The sequence below is a fragment of the Pelecanus crispus genome, chromosome 13, assembly GCF_030463565.1.
Source record: "Pelecanus crispus isolate bPelCri1 chromosome 13, bPelCri1.pri, whole genome shotgun sequence".
NCBI classification, from domain to species: Eukaryota; Metazoa; Chordata; class Aves; order Pelecaniformes; family Pelecanidae; genus Pelecanus; species Pelecanus crispus.
The window spans coordinates 13,240,129-13,258,755 of record NC_134655.1 but is presented as its reverse complement, the minus strand read 5'-3'; the positions used below and the strand labels follow the sequence as shown (position 1 = coordinate 13,258,755).

At 48.3% G+C, this 18,627-nt stretch overlaps 3 protein-coding genes across 3 annotated transcripts; 2 read left to right on the top strand and 1 right to left on the bottom strand.

Moving 5' to 3' along the window:
- The first annotated feature begins 1,546 nt into the window (after nt 1–1,546).
- On the top strand, nt 1,547–3,297 carry MTCP1 (mature T cell proliferation 1). Its single transcript, XM_009491930.2, has 4 exons — nt 1,547–2,717; nt 2,819–2,989; nt 3,143–3,194; nt 3,276–3,297. Exons 1-3 carry the CDS (start codon nt 2,610–2,612, stop codon nt 3,188–3,190), a joined length of 327 nt encoding a protein of 108 aa, XP_009490205.1. The 5' UTR covers nt 1,547–2,609; the 3' UTR covers nt 3,191–3,194; nt 3,276–3,297.
- A 1,119-nt stretch (nt 3,298–4,416) lies between these two features.
- On the top strand, nt 4,417–8,885 carry CMC4 (C-X9-C motif containing 4). The gene is made up of 2 exons (XM_009480556.2): nt 4,417–4,474; nt 7,838–8,885. The coding sequence occupies exons 1-2, from the start codon at nt 4,417–4,419 to the stop codon at nt 8,005–8,007; spliced, it is 228 nt and encodes a 75-aa protein (XP_009478831.1). The 3' UTR covers nt 8,008–8,885.
- Nucleotides 8,886–10,140: 1,255 nt separating this feature from the next.
- Nucleotides 10,141–17,139, bottom strand: FUNDC2 (FUN14 domain containing 2). Its single transcript, XM_075720433.1, has 5 exons — nt 17,121–17,139; nt 16,458–16,608; nt 15,013–15,088; nt 13,690–13,824; nt 10,141–13,026 (listed from the first exon to the last, which is right to left on the bottom strand). Exons 1-5 carry the CDS (start codon nt 17,137–17,139, stop codon nt 12,949–12,951), a joined length of 459 nt encoding a protein of 152 aa, XP_075576548.1. The 3' UTR covers nt 10,141–12,948.
- Nucleotides 17,140–18,627: the final 1,488 nt, after the last annotated feature.

The window sequence follows — 18,627 nt, the reverse complement described above, 5'->3', positions numbered from 1 at the left end:
GGGATTGGGCTTTAAATCTCCCCAAATCAATACCTTAAACAGCTCAGACTTCTGCAATTATGTTGATGGGAACATTGAAATCTGTGTGAAAGGATGATGCTGCAATCCTGCAAATTTAAGCTGACTGTTTTTTTGTTGGATGTGGTGGGTTTTTTAATAGATTATGAAGTAAGCAATGTAAGAAACAGGTTTTACAACTTATTTTACATATAAGTAAGCTTATATTTCCTTTCACCCATGTCTTTGCTCAGGCTTTTTATTGCTTTCTGATAAAATCTGCAAAAATAGGAATTGTTTTTCCCTTCTTAAAGTTTCAGGTGGAAATGTCTAATGCTTTTACAAATCTCCTGTTTCTTTTGTGTGTTTGAGTACTAAAGACAGACCTGTCTTACTTCAAACCCAATTGACGGTTTTGCCTGACCTCAAGATTTTATTTGTGGCACTAACTGGGCACCTTCATAACAGTCTTAGAGACTGTGGAAAAGAGAGGCCAGACTGGGCCTTTGAACTTTGTCAACTGAACTCAGAGCTATGGAGTTCAGAGGAAGTTTGGGACAAATTAGTGGGGCAAAGGGTGAAAACACATGTTAACCGCTGCCCATTCTGCACAGTGTCCTCTGCATGAGACCTTGTTCTGTTGGTCCTGTACCTATCATCACTACCATGTTCATACACAATAAACAGAAACATATATGTTGTGCTTTAGTCCTCCTACCTGTAGTTCAGCAAGACTGAACCAGCTTAGTATTTGGATAGGAGACCTTCCAGGAGAGTTTACTTGCTGTAGGAAATAGTGTTCACTTACTGAGTAATATTTTTCCAATACTGAAGTCAGTTTTGAGTCTTCTGGTTCTGGGGATGATAAGCTGTAGAAATTCCAGCTTTGAATGGAATAAAAGCAAGTTTTTGAGCATTTTTGGTCATGACGGAGCTTTTGGCAATTTACTGCAGGGTAGGAGAGTATCCTGGCCGAATTCCAACCTGGGTGATTACATTCAGCTGACTGAAAATGAGCAGTAGCGATTGCTGCATTTCACTGTGGGCAAAGTGATTTCCACACATGGGCTTAAATTTGTAAAATGACTTAGGGTAAAGCAGAATGAAAAGGACTTACAGAAATGTCCCTTTAACCCTCAGCTTATTCTTGAAGGCCTTGTGAGGCTTGTCAGTCTGCTGTCACATTCCTCTAAATGCCAGTGATCCAGCTGCTGGGGCATTGCTTGGAATGGCTATACCACTTCACAGGATGGTCTTCAGAACAGCGGTGCTTTTTATAATGCACATACACATTCCCACACATCAAGCAAGGAAACAAACAGAATGGCAGAAAAAGAAATAATAAAAGAACATTCAAAGTTTTCTTTGTTAGAAATTAAAATACTGTGACAGTGCTGTTCAGGCTGATCCGTGGTTGGTGTTTTGTTTTCAAAAAAGCTAAGTGATCCCTTGATTCAAAAAGGTAGAGAAGCACTGATGTAAGATATAGAAGGCAACATGGAAGTGTATTTCCTGTTATATATGTACCCCAATGTATAACAATTTTTTTCCTCTCCCTGACTTTTCCTACTTTATTTTGTACCCAGATTTTCTTGCTCCTGTCTGAAATATGCCTTATAACTTTACAAGTTTTCAGAAGACCGCTGTATTTCACTGGGATAGGAATATTGCATCTGCTTCGTAGCAGGAGGATGTTATATATATTACAGCTTAATTCTGTTCTACTTTAAACCTAGATAAAGAATGAAGACTGTCTGTACCATTTTGATTACCTCTTCTAGGGTTCAAAGAGAGAATCATTTCCCCTGACCTTCATTTGCTAATGGCTCAGCTTGATCTAACTGGTATACAGATAAACTTGCTGTTAAACAAAAATTCTGGTAGGAAGAACCACCTCAATGTCCAAAATTCCTTTTCCCCTGCTGGTATTGGTGGCTCTCTGTAACCATCTAAAAGCCGAACTACGCAAAGTCACGAGAGCTATTCATGAGAAGCTTGTATATGAATGGACAATGCTGCCGTCCTCTTGAGAGATGAGACGAAGGACCCTTCACAATGACAGCTCTGCAAGTTCCAAATATGAGAGTCGTGTATACGGAGTTTCATGCTTTGTCTCCAGAATGATCTTCGGTCTTGTTAAGCTAATTTCACCTCTTGTCACAAGTTGTGCTTTTGGGATTTAGACCATCATTAGCCACGGAACTCCTGTGTAGAGCACTTTTTTCTTTTTATTTTTTTTTCCCTATTTTACACAAAGACTGTTAATAGGACTGTTAGTGGAATAAGCAAAGCCAATATTCACAGGGTTTAACTTCATACCAATAGCACCTTTTGCCCCAGAATGCCTTACAAATGCTGTACAGCATGCATGTCCCAGTATACAACTTGTCATGAAATTTCTGTTCACTTAGGCACCACCTTAGTTTCCCAAGCTGACTTTTAGGGACATTTCAGCACATAGCATCTCATACAATAAGTCAGATGCCACCCAGAGGTGCCTTTCAGGTCTGAGAGCTTTCTCCGTGAATGTATTCAGAGCTAAAGAGACCATGCACGCATCCTGCGGGCTGATGCCATCCACCTAACGGGAGCATCCTGAAGTGACTGAGGGAATGGCAGAAGGAGGGCACGCTGGCACTCCTCCTGTCCGACTGTGGGTGCGACGTGTAGGTGTTTACTGCGATGAGCACCGCAAAACGTGGCTTGTGGCTGCAGAAGAGGCAAGTCTCCTTTGAGCTTCCCAGTGATTGTAGCTTTGCTATTGCAGGTACCTCTACTGCATTGCCAGTAACTGCCTGCTCTTTTTGTTACTTTCCCCCAGGAGGAAGGTATGCTGAGGGCTCGGATCCAAAGAGTTCAGGTTCCCCTGGGTGAGGCGCTGCGACCCAGCCAGCTCCCCCCATCCCGGCTGCCTCATATGTGGCAGCTGTCCCAGGGTGAGCAGTACAGGGATAGTAACTCTCGCGTTTGGGAGATAGAGCACCATCTCATGGTAAGGATGGTGGCAACAATAGACCATAGTCATGCCTGTTTGTGAAGTCATTTGAGATCCTTGAGGGACGGCAAAGGACTGTTATTTTGTTGAATTCCATTAGCTCAGCCACAGTAACTGTAGACGTACTGAACTTTTCCTTGTCGCTTACAGCTTGGTGGTGTTGAAGAACTGCTGCTTAAACTCGTGCCTGGTGATTAATCTGGTATGTGTAGACATTACCCCTGCTTTGTACTGTGCTCTGTTTATTCCCAGTCATTCTTTAATATGAATTTTTGTCTTTCAGGAGCAGTGGCTCTAGGAAGATGTCGTTGTATATTTTGTACAATAAATTATTAGTCTCCACTGAAATGCAGCCACCTCTGAGGTGGAAGCAGTTAAACAACACACAGCAACATCACACAAGAGTTTAGGACAGGCAGTGAAGAGGAATATTGTGTCTAAGTGAAACATCAGGGGGAGTTCTAGGTAGGCAGAATGTAATTGCCCCAAGTGGAGTTTGGCCAGGATGCTGGAAATAATGCCCTAGCGATATTGAAAAGTGCTGTGGGCCAGTGAATTACCAGAAATTTGGAAGGCAGCACCTCCCTAGCTCTGGGCAGGGGCAGGAGCTGAACTGTGGCTCAGAGGGAGCTGAAGTCCCACCACTGCTTTTGCTAACAGTGGTGCTTTCCTGTAGAGGTCTCCCATCCAACTACGAGTACCACCAGTTTTTGTCATCTTTTGATCTTTCACAGAAGATCACAGTTACAGGTGCCACAGCTGCAGAAAGTTAAATCAAGTGTCTGAAATCCTGCTTTCTAGGGATTTGAACAAGATGGAGCTGTCCTCCACTCTGGGGGGGTGGGGGGGGTGGGGGGGTGGGTGGTTTCCAAAAGACTTTGTCCTGGAACAAAAAAAAAGCCCTCTTTGTCCTTATGGGACATACACAACTAAGTTGGTTTTGGTTGTTTTTTTAAAATGCCTCCTCCAGCTGCAGTTATATGACTAACACCAAATCCCTGGTTGTGTAGAGCTCACAGAGAGGGCTTTTACATAAATACATGTTTTAGTATAAGGTCTAGAGGCACAGAACTGTTAAAAATTAGTCAGCCGTGTTAATTTGAATCTTTGCTGGAATCTTTGTGCATCCAAGTGGAACAGGACACATTTTGACCAGAGAAAAGAAAAAGGCCTTCAAGCCTAGCAACATACAACTTCCCGTATTCATTGTCCATTATCATCCTTTAGCCAGACACAGAGAATTCTTCTGTATGTTGGCAGGCGTCTGCAAGCAGCAATAGCTGTTTTCTGAACTGTCTGTGATGGAGAGGGAAATTGGGAGCTCTTTAAAGCCTTGGCTTTAAGACAGTGTCTTGCCCCCCACGCCCCCTGAAAAGCACATTGTTTCTACAGTAACATTTTCCTATCATTTTAGTTCTCTGAACATGTCCCAGAAGGATCCCTGCCAGAAACAAGCCTGTGAAATACAGAAGTGCTTGCAAGGTACCAAGTGTCATTTTGTCTTTTTGGTGTCTTGATTTTTGGTGGAACTTAATTCTTTTAACTTAACCCTGTTCTCCTTTCACCTTGAGAAGGAAGAAAGCAAGCACATTAGCATCACCTGGTTGCAAAGCAACCAAAATTATAATGTCTGGTTTTAATAGGATTCCCTTGTGCTTGATTGTAAATAATGAGACACCATTAGTACAAAACAGAGCATCTGTAACAGTAACATTGTGCTTATTTCAGAGTGTTCTCCACGCTGGTAGTGAGATCCCATGTGTAGCCTTGGGACTCAGCTGTAGGCAGGGAGAGCTAGACATTATAATAAGCGCTATTGCAGAGTGGGTAGTGAGGTAGTGGGTGGATTGTATGAGAACACTGCAGAGCTTTTAGCTCCAGGGGTATTTTAAGAGCAGGTCAGACAGATGTCTGTCAGGAATGGGTTAGGTATACGTGATCTGGCCTCAAAGTATGAGATGGTCACTCTGGAGACCTTTAAGCGCTGTTTTGTATTAGCTTAGCTAAATATGTGTAGGGGCAAGGGAGTTAATATGATAATGTGTTTTGGGACCCTGAGTTGGGGAGAACAGGCTTGTTACTTGCAGAGGACAATAGTTAAAAAAAAATTGGTTGCTTCTTAGAAAAGGATTTGCCTTATGGAATGAATAAGAGAAAACATTCCTCTGTGCCAAGGCAGCTCAGTCATATGGGAAAGAGTTTTTCCTAACTCACCTGGTGGAGCCCTTAGCTAGCATGCTCGGAGCTTTATGTGAGAATAACTCCTGATGTTAGCCCAGGGACGATGAGGCAGGAGGCTAGCGACACTACGGGTAAAATTAGCCAGGCCAGTTCCACAGCAGCTCATTTCTACCTTTAATTTATTTGCAGATTACAAGCAGATTAGCTACAATATAGCAGGGAGGGAAGAGGGTGTCCTGCTGGGAAAGTAGAGAGGTGGCTTTGCAGGCTGCAGCAAACAGTGACTGCAATCTGTGCAGGTAACACAACCACCCTGATGGCTGGGGAGGAGCATAGGAGGAAAAACATCTGGGAAAAAGTAGGGAAAAGCAATAGTCAGTTGTTGGTAGATGTCTGTCTGTCCCAGGATTGTTTTTTGGAAGCTGTGTTCAGCTCATAGCAAGGGGTCAAACAACCCCCTCTACATGTCCCCAGCATTTGTTTAGATATTACCTTTTACTGTCTTCATGGTTTGCAGCATTCTCCCATGAAGGGCTGCCTTCTCCCCCCGTAGTAACTGCACTTAAAAGCTCATGTTTGACCCCATTTTGGTCCCATCTGTGACAATGTTCTTTTTCTAACATTCATGGAGGTTATACCAAGTATTTTACTTGTGTAGGTTTGTGTACAGATTTGATCTGAATAGTTAAGTGTTAGCAAAGAAGCTCTTTGACTCTGCTACATGCACGCTCCGCTGTCCATTTTTTCTCTGGCTATCATTTTGGAGTGCTGCTGTTGTTCATGTATTATCGTGCTGTGAAGTTGTCCGAGTTGTACAGATGAAGCAGCTGAGTTGACAGACAGCAAAGCAATTTTCCCTCTAAGAATTAATGAGATAGAGGATGTATGCAGAGCCTTAACTGAAAAATAAGCAGAGACAGTGTATGCAGTGCAGAGGATGGAGGGCGGAAGCAGGACCTTTGGGAGATGCTGGCTTTTCAAAGGCTGGTTTTGGAGTGGGTCGTTGTTCCAAAAGATCTTGCCTGCTTTTTCTGTGAAACTAAATACCCACTGTAAATCTCTTTTGTGCTTTGCTATCCATTGTATGACTGACTGTTGTGCTTTTCAGGAATGCATCCCTGACAGATGCACAGAGTGTGGCTGTATTTAACCATGGTTTTAGAAACAAACCTGCACAGGCAGAGGAACAGTTAGGAGAGCCTTGGAGCACTCAGCAGCCGCAGGTTATAGCAGAGAGAGAGTAGATCTCCCCTCCAAAGGCCTGCCGTGCCTCCTAGGCTGCCAGCTTGCACAAAGCAGTAACATCACCATAACCTTTTTTCTCAGGGGTGACCTGTGTGCTTGTGTTACAGGTCACTCACCAACCCAATTACAGATTTCATAGCCCAGCGATCAGAGCAGGCTGGCTTGCTTGTTAACTGGAAGGTGTTCACTGCTGCTTTCTGGGCTGTCCAGTGGGTGCTGTGTTTGTCTCACATTGGATTGCTGTTGCTTCTTTTAGTCTTTTAAAAATCAGTGGCAGGTGGGGTGGGTGAGTGCAGCTGTGTAGCAGTTGCGTAGCTCATCCAAGGCAGAGCGGGTAGCTCTGCAGGCCCTACGCTTCTATGCAGACAGGCAGCTAGTTATTAATTCAAGCCACAGACTCAGTCTGCTCATGTACCCGCAGGGCTTCTCTCTGAGAGCCTGGTGGCCAGCCCTGCAAAGCACTGTAGGCTTTGCCACCTCAGCCAACAGTGGCAGCCAGCAAAGCACTAGGACAGAAAGGATGCTGGACAAATCACCTGTGTCCTGCAGTGCCTGGACCTGCTGATGCAGTGAAATCTCTCTGAGTCTGACACAAAGGCAATGTGGAGAAAGTAAAGATGTGTCGTCCCAGGTCAGATTAGGAGCTCATTTAGCCCCATGTCCTAGCTCTGGCAGTGTCCAAGAGGAGAAGCTAGGAAGGAAAGTGAGAGGAGGTCAAATAACAGTTGTGTGGCTGAGGGACTTCCTGAGCTAGAGGTGGGACCTTTGTGTGGAAGGTGGTCGTGTCCCTGGCTCTGTGCAGTTGGATTCAGCTGCCAGCACCTGGCTAAGCATTCCTGCTAGCGTGCTGCCTGCTTCGGTTATACTGCAAAGCTACAGCCTGCTGACAACAGGCCACTGGTAGGAGGTTGGCAGTCATACTCCTCATCCCTTCCTTTTACAAACCCCGCAGTGCTGAAGGGTGCACATGTCCCTGTTTATACCAAGTCCTCTTTGGATGCTCTTATATTTGCACTCAGCTGTAAACCTTATAGTGACATGGCAGCTGGGCTGAAGACCATGGATGACAAGATCCAGCTTAAAAGCACACAGGCTAAAGAAAGTAGGGATTGAAGGGCAGCAATAAGGTAAACATCATTCTTACTGTAGTGAGATGTCATAGCTAGAAAACTGGGAGACTGAAGATGTGGATGGGATCCAGAACAGCAAGGCTGCCTTTGCATGGCTTTAGATAGCTGAAACTGAAGAGACATTTTTTTTTTTTTGTAGAGCAGAGAAAGTGATAAAATGCTTGTAAGCAGCTCTTGCTTTTCAGAGAAACACACTGCCCAGCTGCTGAAGGGCTGGACTAGATGTGCCCCCTCCAGGGACAAAACTTGTTCCCCTCTGCAGACTTAGTGTCTCCTCCTTATTTTCCAGTGAACAACTACATGGAGTCTAAGTGTGAAACCATGCTTCAGGAAATGCGGAAGTGCTGCTCCCGGTACCCCAAGGGCAGATCCGTCTGTTGTTCAGGGTTTGAGAAAGAAGAAAGGGAGAGAGAAAAGTTCAAGGCGACTTCAGAAGGAATTCCCCCACCACCTCAGTAACACAATGCAGCTCCAGCAGGTGCCGGAGCACGGACTCACCTGCAGAGCTTGTGTGTGTTTTTTCAAGCCTTCTTTAGACTTTCAGGAAAGCCAGATTGCTCCTAGAACACACCACCCGGCACACCAAAAAGTATAATGCAGTACCAACAGATGGCCTGGTTAACAGACTTTATTTTCTGTACCAAAACAACATCTACATTGTCTTTGCATTGCACCTGTGTCTGTGAAAAGTCAACTTGATGTTTTTAGAATGCTTACCTTACTCTAATCTATCCTTGCTCTCAAAATGGAGAACTGGAACCAAGTTATTCTGGCTTCTGGAGTGAGAGTTACAGGAAATAAGCTCAGAAGAGTGAGTGAGTTTAAGCATGACACGTGAAACAAGCCCATCTTGACATAGCAAAGATATTGCTGCCATCATGCAGTAGTTCTAGACAACATTTGCCTGTCCAGTGGTTCAAGCTCAAGAATGGGAATCAGGTCTGGGGATTGTTCCTAGGTCTTGCATAGATCACGAGTGACTACAAGTCACTTTGCCCAAGTGCCTCACTTTCCCACTGGACAGACTTTGTATTTGAATTGCCTACACGCTGCTATTTGCATGACAGAGATGTTACAGGAACATTATTTCAGGGATTGCTACAGGAATAGGATTTTTTTTTTAAAAAGCAATATTCATTTGAAAGATCTGACTGTTGATATAAAATTTATAAATTTATGTATAATTGAGCACCTTTAAGCAATATGTTATGAACCCAGCGTAGTTCAACCCGCTGGTACCCAGAGGCCTGTCACAAAGCCCTGGGCTAGATCCAAGAACTGATTTAGGTGCTGCTTACTGAACAAGCAGTTGTAGACACTTGCTTTCAACACAGCATTCCAGACTCACTCACAAGCCAGCTGTGTCTGGACCCCAGGGAGAGATGGCTTTTCAGAAGCTCTCACCTGTGCAGCAGAATTTCCTGTGACCTGTAAGGAAGAGCTTGGTAGACAGGTTCCTGCATCACCCTTCAGAGCTGCCTAAGTCTCTCTGTCCCCTGTAGCAGGAGTCCAGGCACCTCAGTGGGTGCCAAGTCCATTACAGGGCCTAGGCACCTAAATACCAGACTTTGAACCCACTAGGCCCCTAACTCTGTCATTAGATCTAGCCGTAAAGGACTTTTGTGCTGTGATCAAGTACAACTTACTTATGAAATACAGCTTCTGTAAACAGACCACTGTAGTCTAGGCACAATAGTTGAGTGTATTGAAGCCTAGAAGAGCAAACCATCTGTATTCACTGCTCTGAAATACCATGATACAAAATAAATGACTGGAACAAACTGTAGTCTCAGTTTGGTTGTTTATTGAGAATACAACATAGCTGTAAGCCAGGCAGCTCGGCTGCCATTCACAGTCCAGATCAACATGTGACATCATCATGTTTAAATAGAAGCTGCTTGATATTTTTATAACTGGGGCTCAAGATCAGAATAATTCAGGGCTAGCCTTCCCCTTCCTCTCCCTCCCCACCAAAAAAACCCTTAAGACAAAATAGGGGTTTTAGTATTCTTGAAAAGTATGGGAAAGTGATGACAATGTTGTGAAACAGCTCAAACACTTAACAAGTAGCTCATTTTTCCCTTTTGCCCTATCTGAGCAGGAGGAGTGGAAAGTAAGTCACTAATAGATGATAAAAAATAAAATATTTAGGCTTCTGTTGCACCTATTAAAAAGAAAAGCCTCATCTCCGTGCCCATTTCTACTTGGGTGGAGCAAACTTGCTCAGCAGGGGGGCTCTGAAGCCAGGCTGGCAGCAGAATCACCTCCCAACCCAGAAGCATCCCATCTTCTGGGAACATGGGTGATTGGTGCCAGGATCATCAAGGAGGCAGATTTATTAAGGCAGGCCATGGTTACCTGCAGAGAATAAGGAAGGCTGGTGGCCGCATGCTACTGGACTGGCTATAACTGCTCCCATGAGTCAAACGCAACATGCAGGGTAAGACAAAACCACGCTGGTTCCCAAGAAGTCAAAAGACCTCACACATAGAAGCTATTAGAGCAAAACTATTTAATAAAATATCACTTCAACAAGCATTTACATATAATATATAAAAACACTTTAAAAGCATAGTGTGTTTTAAAACTTCTCATACTGGAACAGACACCAGAAGTTGTTGGAACAAGAGTAAAAGGAGCGGGGGTGGGCGGGGTGGGGGAAACACCTCATCTTGGCACCTGCATCAATGAAAATGCATCCCCACAGAGGGTGATTCAGCATCAAAGCTTCCAGTGTGGGTCCACAGCATCAAATGGTGCCAGCCACAAGCCCAACACTGGCACAGCGGAAAGATTTGCCATATCCTGATGTCCTTGTCCATTCCCTGCCTGCATTCACATCAACCTCAACATAAATTTGAAACTTTTTTCCCCTTCCAACAGCAATTGAGTTTTAGCTCCCTCTCTGGGCCATTTCTCTCCAATAGCAGCAAGTCAGGACCCTGTGGAGCAGAACCCTGTGCACCCTTCCCTAGGGCTGGGCAGAAATAGTGACTTATTTGAGCCTGAAAAACATCCATAAGGTCTGTTAATAATTTACTTCAAGCTTTGTCGTTGGAGAAAGCTTTGTGGAGATTAGCGCATCTCAGAAGTTGTGTTATGCAGCACACCAGGCAGAGGGGCAGTGATGCTGTTTTCCTACAGGAACAAGAGATACCCTTGCAATACAAATGTATCAATTCATGCACTTTCAGCCCTGCAGGGTTCCTACAAAAAAACCCAAACAACAACAACAAAAAAAACCCCAAACCACCACCATCATCTGTCACTCCACTCCCAAACACCAATTTACTGAAGACCTATTTGCTGCATCATATCACTCCTGCAGTCCTGGATGACTTTTTGGAAGACCATCATTAAAAGGATGTGAGCCCAGCTGCTCCTTCATTCTCTTTGGCCATGTATGGCAGGACAGGAGTAAAGATACCAACTTATGTTTTCTGATTACCAGCAGCTTCTTTTCAGATCCTGAAGGTGAGAAAACCGCAGCTAAATCAATGTGTTGCTACACTGACACTTCAATCAACAGAGCTGAAACAAAATTAACAACTGCAAGTGCTCAAAACCTCTGGTGGAAGAACCCACTGTTCCAGCTCTTCTAGCAGCTCTCAAGAGAAGATCCCCACTTCTAGCCATACTGAGAGCAGCAGCACATAATCCAAAAGGCATTACACAGCACTGGAGATGGGGTGCACCTGCTAAGCCAGGTGCTGCATCCCAATCACCCATGCATGTCATCATTCCCTAGCATGTTTCCCATTGCAGGATTGGCTGACCTTCACATAAAAAAAAAACCCCATTCTTCACAAGAACTCCTACATGTACCTGCTGGAGGACATCACCCCCCCGTCATGCAAGTCCCCACACTCTGGAAAGTGGTGATGCCAGCCCAGCACAGCCAATGCAGGACACCTCTAAGGGATAATTTTTTTTAATTTTTTTTTTTTTTCCTCTTGTAGGTTAGAGTTCTGCTCTGCACACAGCTGCACTGGGACAGATTGTCCAAAACCAGCTCTCCATCTGGGCTGCCTCATCACCTGCAGGAGCAGCACTGCAGCTGATGGAATTAAGCAAGCAGCTTTTTTTGTGGAAATGGTAAATGCAAAGAAGGAACATAACCAAGGAGGAAAGTATGGAAATGAGCCACTCCCACAAGAGCACAACCTGGTTTTCCCAACGGTTCTGTCATTTCAGTTGCTTGCAGAGACTGGGGAGATGGAGTCTGTGCTCTGCCGAGGCAGGCAGAGGACTACACTCCAGATTTCACACGCTCCCCGCCACCACTCCAGTAGAGCTAGCAACAGGGACACTGGACCAGTACAATGTACCCTTAACAGGGATGCATTTCCTGTCTACAATCCTGTCCCACATGGTTACAGCTCTAAGAGCATCACCAACACCAAAGTGGCCAGAGAAGGTCATGGTAGATGTAGAAACAGTAGTTTGAGGCCCAAGGTGATTTACTGTAAAGTGGCACAGCTGAAACGCACACCGCCTGCACCAGCTAGCCTGACAGAGAGAAGTCAAGCATGCTGGAAGCCTGCCCACCACAAGAGAGCGCCTCAGCACATTTCAAAGGCTGAGCACTCAGCTAGCAAGTGAGAAAGGCACTCTACAGTGCAGGAAGCTTAAGTGACTTTCAGAACACATGATGAGGAAAGGGCCTAAAGTCACCCACAGTGCTCAGTTTCCATCAGCATTGCCAGTGCTGCAATTCCAGTAAGGAGTATAAATAACAGCAGAGAAGCAGCCAGATGGCCATCTATGTGCAGTGCAATGGCAGGAGGAGGGCAGAACTCCCAGAATCACATGAAAGAGTCCTTCAGCAAGCATGAACCTGCTCCTTAACCACCTGTCCTGGACACAGCCCAGGATATCCCGATACTTCTGCATCCACCCCAGGACAGCCAAGCACATTTTGGATTGCACACACCATCTCTGTGCAGAGGGAAGCACAGGCTTTCTAGGTACCGGGGCAGAAAAAGTGCAAGCTAAATAGCAGTGAGCAGCTGACAGCTGTTGTACACATATACTGGCAGACATGTAACTGGTACATGTAACAGCCCTGAGCACCTGGGAAGAAGCGCATTTAAGAGATTTCTCTGCCACTACATGTTTATGAGGCTGCAACTCATCAGAAAATTTGAGACTGGGCATATTTGGTGGGGAAAGGAATCACAATGATACACTGGGATTCATAAGCTTCCTGGCACCCTAACAGCCCAGACAGAGGAAAAAGTTGAAAATCAGAAGCAGCTTTGTAAGAAAAAAAGATCCCAGGAACCTGGGAGCAGAAGGGACTGAGCCTGCTGGCAACATCCTTTGACTTCTAAGTGAGAGAGAACAGCAGTAGAGGAGGGCAGGGGAGGCTGGACATGAAGGGAGAGCAGAGTGCAGTTTCTAGGATGCCATTCCAAGCAGGAATCCTCCAGCAAATGCTCCAGTCAGGATAACATTCTTCTTCAGAAATATGATCACCTAAGCAGGGGAGAGAAGAGCCAACAGTGTTCAACAACAGCAGGTCACTCACCCACCCACCCTCCCCATAAGAAGACATCCCTCACGCTGTTCTCCAAGGTGAGTGATGCTCGGAGAGAGGCCACTGCTTGGGTCTGGGAAAGTATCCTACCTAATGATCTCCCCTCCCTAATCTCCCTGGTGCATGTACAGCTCCTGAACTGATCCAGTCCCAGTGCAGCCTAGATGCTCTGAGAGCTGCAGGCCCAAGCCTATGTGCTCCAGGGTGCTCTCAGAACCAGCACTGAGTCTGACAGAAGGGGCTGCTGGGTGTGCCTGCCAGACCAGGGTACAGCAGAGCCCAGGGTAACTAGGCCACTCTGCTGCCAGATCTGCTCAGCTTTTCTTGTCAGACTGAAGAGACGCTTCTCCCCATAACCCCAGCACATTTTCTCCCAACCCCAAGGAATTTGTGGCAACACATGGTGAGCTAGTGTCATGCCTAGAAGCCACCCTGGCTGTCTCAAATATGCATAGATAGCTTTGCCATCTCTCCAGTTTTGCTTGTCATGTAAGCTGTCCTTGTATTTGCACAAAGGAAGATCTATAACAGCCCAGGAGTCAATCATTTTCTGCTGTCCCTCCAGCTAAGCACCTGCACATGCCCTGGGAGAGTTGTCTCACCTCATCCACTCTGGTTTTCACTTCTGGAGACATTTTGTTACCACTGCTGTGAAATTTCAGCTGCTGCTTGGCTTTGTTCACGTCCCGTTCTACTAGCTTCCAGTCTACTTTGATGTATCCCGTGTGGTTTGCAATCTAAAGTTTTGAGGGGTAGAAAGAAAGTTCCTGGAGTAAAGTCCTGCGTGACCATGGCTAAACAGACCCCCTTGCCCACCCACCTTCCCTGACCACAGCCACCTCCCACATACTGGTCCAGTGGGCTGAGAGGATGAGCACACCAGCTTAAAAATTGGACAAAGGACCACCCCTGTAGCTGTATTAACCGTCCTGCAACAGTCTCCCACAGTAATCCCCTAACAGCAGGGCACACATTGCAGCTTAGCCTGCTTCAGCCTCTATTCTCTAATGTAAAGCTGGCATCACCTCCCCCTCGCAACTGCCATGTATATCATTAGGACTCTCTGCAGCTCTCCTGCTGGTGTGGGTGGACTCAGCTATTAATAGCCTGTTCCTCTCTAAATATTTGATCTGGTCAGGATGATTCAGCAGTGAAACTCTCCCTGCTCAGAGCAGGTTTTCAGCACAACAAGCAGAGCCAGGAGAACGGGGGGAACAAGTCACACACAAGACAGCGCCTGAGAAGCAAACAAATAAGACTGCTGAGTGAGGCCTGAGGGCTGTTCTCCCTCCTGCAGGATGTACAAGCTAGATGTCCACATCTGAACAGCTCCCCTCAGTGCCAGGGTTCTTGGAAACCAGGAGAAATGGTTGAGGACAGAGAGGGATCTCCATTTCTCTCCTCTTCCCCAGTGCTTTACTGAGAGCCCAATCTCTGCTGGCCTGAGTCCTCAGGTAGCCAGGTTGACAGGAAGCATATCACAGATATGGACAAATCCCTCTTGACATCCAGGGCTGTTCCTCCAGGGACACCATCTCCACAGGCATAGGACTAAGTACAGTAGCCAGTTCTGACCAGACAGTCCTGCAGCAGCAGCGTGGTTTGCTGCAGCTGAAGGCTCCCTCCTGCTTCACTCAGGTGCCCCTGCAGTTAACAGCCCCCACCTGCCTTTGGCCTGGCCTTCGTTAGCAGACCCTAAGCAGATAGCACCTTTTGGCAATCCTTAAGTTTACGCACACCGATCCTGCTTTGCTGCTGCATCTGTGTACCCTGGGGAACACATGTCTTTGACATCCATGGCCACACAGAGCTCCTGGCAGAGCAGGGAATTGGCCTCACACATCCCAACAGGTAATGATCACTAGACAGCCCTTTGTCCCCACCAGCACAGTTCTCAGAAAGCCTGGCCCACTGTTCATACACACCTGAAGTAAGAAAAAGCCACCTCCCACCGCTGTCGCTGCCAGCTTTCCAACTTTCTGGAAGATGAATCCAGTACACCTACAAATCAACCAGGATCCAGTCAGGAGAATGAGATAGCAAACACACACTCCTCAGCATGCTTCCCACAGGCAAGGCTGCCTTTGGCAATAATTACCCAAGACTCAGAGACAGCCTGACGAGCAGCAGAAGAAACCCACGTGCAACCAGAGAGAAAGAATTTGCGCCCAGCCAGAAGTGATGCTTTATAGGTTTTTACTTCTCACTATCATATTTTAGCCTTTTGCAGTTTTGATTCTTATCTCCAACGTCAACCTTCTCCAGAAAGAGTAATTGGAAACACATGATTTCACCAAAATCAACAAGTGATTTTAACTGGGTTTTTTTAACTGATACCATCTTTGAAGGGAAATTAGGCAGCACATCTGCTGCTGCTCCATGCCAGAGCATGGGAGTCAATCACAAGGCAAGCTTCTGTGTTGCCCAAACAACTGCTTACTTTCCCTTTTAATTTCTCAGAAAAGAAAGATGTTGAAACAAGCAGACAGCAGTGGTCTAAAGCAATACTGGTCTCCAAACTCAACATAAAAGACATCACTGCAGCCACCAGAACTAAAGCAAGTGCCACCCCATTGCTCAGTCATGCAGCAAAGGGCTAGCGTATAGTATCACCCAAACCAGACTTTACTTTGACCAGTTTCCTTACCAACATTGCAAAACAACACAGCAACCTGCTCTTACCCATTTCTGAATACATACACTTAGTAAAGATACAAAATAGAGGTGGCCAGCTCTCATAAAAATAAAGATTTGTCATACACTTTTAAATGGTCACCCCTGGGCCAGACAAAGACGACAGGCACAGCAAGAAGCAAAGCAGTGTGATTTCACCAAGTTTTCAACTCAAACAATGCTGCTGTGGGAATGAAGTTGCAAACAGAGTCACAAGCCACCAACCCCAGCACTTGCTACAAGCAACACGAAACCCCAGGAACCATGCCCACAGGTGCAATAAGCCACTTCCACAGGAGGTTTTCATGCAGAAACCTGAAGCACATCCACCTGCAGGCAAGAGGGTATCCTTGTTCCAAGAGGCTCATGTTTGCCTGTCCTAAATTCAACACCACCACTTTATACTAGAGTTGAAGAAAATTATTTTGCCTCAAAAACTAAAGCCTGATGCCATTTTCTTCCCTAGGAGATAGTCTCCATTCTTCAGCTGCAGCACATTTGAGACAGCTTTTAAGACCTCCCACAGTTCAGCAGAGCATGCCAGAGCACAGTGGGCTGAGCAAGCTGGACACTTGCCTTCTCTGAAAGACTACCAGATGACCATCCTGCACCTGTCAGCATGTTCCCAAAAGCCCAGCTAGTGCCTGCAGGCATGCTGCCGTCCACAAGCTGCAATGGCAACCCCGGCACATCTTACCATCCCGTGACCCCTCCAATCACCAGCTGTGTGGCCACATTGTACTTCTCAGCACTCGACCCCGAGCTGGGGGCAAAGACCTTGCGCCACCAGGGCCGGTTCTTGGTGTACTCTGCCAGGTCCAGCACGTTGAATGAGTCCTCCTTCACACCTGCAGGCACCTGAAGACACTCAGTGCTGGGACTGCTGTCCCACAGCCCTCTGTCAGCTGCCCAGGGCCTCCCCAGGGACATGGGACCCCTGCCCAGTCACACATGGGGCCCAGCACTCCCCCCGAGCCTTTGGGAACCCCCAGCCCCCACACCCTCCCCCAAGGTTCTCACACCCTCTCAGACCCCATCCCCAGGACCCCTCACCCCCCCCCCCCCGATGCTCCCGCAGGTCACGTCCCTGAGGAAGTGGCTCGGGCTGAGGAGCCCTGTCCCAGGAGCCGCCCCCAAAGCGTCCTGCGGCGGTTCGGGCCCTCAGGCGATGCCAGGCCCCGGTACCGGCCGCCGCGCGTTGCCAATGGAAACGGCGCCGCGCAGGGCACGGGCCCCGCTCCCCGCCGGGGGGGCGGAGCTGGGGGAGCCGGGGACCCCGCCGCCAGGGACAGAGGAGTGGGAGGACCCGGACCCGGACCCGGACCCGGACCCGCCGCCGGCCCGGCCCGGCCCGGCCCACCTCCGCCCGGCACCGCCATGGCGCCGCTGGGCCCCGCTCGCCGCCGCCGGGCCGCCGCAAGCACGTGACCACGCTGCGCAGGCGCAGGCGCGCGGCCACAGCCTCGCGTGGCCGCGCCCCGCCACGCCCCCGGCGCGTCACGGAGGGAAGCGACGCGCGGGGAGGGGGCGGGCACGTGGCGGCGGCGCGCGTGGGCGTAGGCCGGCCGTGGGCCCGGCGGTGTCCAGCGCGGTGCCGCTGCTGTAGCATCACCGGCTCGGGTTGGCTCCGCGGGTCCCCGCAGCTGCGGTGCTCCGGGTGCCGTGGGGTCTCCCAGTTGGACCGGCTGCGGTACAGAGTGTCAGCGCAGCGCGGGGGGCTGTGGCGTCCAGGGGCGGGACAAAGGGCGCCCCAAGGGTATCTTAAAAGCTTCCTAAAGCCGATGGCGGTTTGCTCCCTCTGACATGGCAGGCTCTGGCTCGGCTGCGAGCCGTCACTCCACAGAAACAACGCCTTTTACCATTTGCCTAAACCCAGCACAGCCTTCCCGGCAGCTCGGTGCCCTGGCACGTGAGCCGGGGCTTCTGTGCTGGGTCACGCGGAGGAGCGGGGCAGGTGTGTGGTGGACCCGGGACTCGGGTGTGTTGGAAGCAGCATGGAGGGTCTGCTGCACTGCGTCCAGCACACACCCAGCTCTGCCCTGATGTGCCCCTGCCTGCCCCTCAGCCGGTTTGGGCAGCCCAGGCGCGCTGCCTGGCAGGAACACATTTTATTGTCTGCCCTGAAACGATGATCCCTCCAATTTCTGAGCCGCTCACTTGAACTCTGCAGAACAAAAGCTACCTACTTCCCACCTGGGGATGCAGCTGCCCAGGGAATAGCAAAGCCAGAAAACCTGAGACAAAACCAGGAGGAGGAAAAAAAAAAAAAAAAAAGAGATCCTCCTGGAGAGAGTAAGCGAAGGAGGAGCAGGCTTGATCCTCCTGTAGAATTAATGGAAACCAGTGCATGAGTGGGAGCACAGGCAGTGCGGGGAGCAGACAGTGTTCTGGGAACCAGTAGCAGCGCTCTGCTGTGGTGGTAGGGTCATCCTGCTCGCAAACAGCCCAGTGCCTCCTTCCCCTATGCAGGCAGGCGACGATGCAGGGAGCTGCAGCAGCATCGCACGTGTTCCCCGTGCTGCCCTGATTAGAGGGAGTCAGCTGGAGCAGTGTGTGTGCACCCAAACCAAAGCGGCAGGACAGCACTTCCCTGGGGACCAAGGTGTGATGTGTTGCGTGCAGTCGTCCTGTGGGGGCTGGTGGCTGCTGCCCACAGCAGGTTTGGGCCTTGGGACTCAGCCATCTGAGGTGCCAGGTCCAGGCAAGGCACAGCTGGAGGGATGGGCACTGTGGGGGTGCAGGAGGAGAGAAGCTGTGTGTCCAGCCCAGTGCCCGGCCCTTGAGCCCCAGGGACCCTGTAGACAGGATGCTCCAAAGGGCTTTTGCTCTCATAACCACCCAGAGAAGGAGACTGCACTCCACAAGGC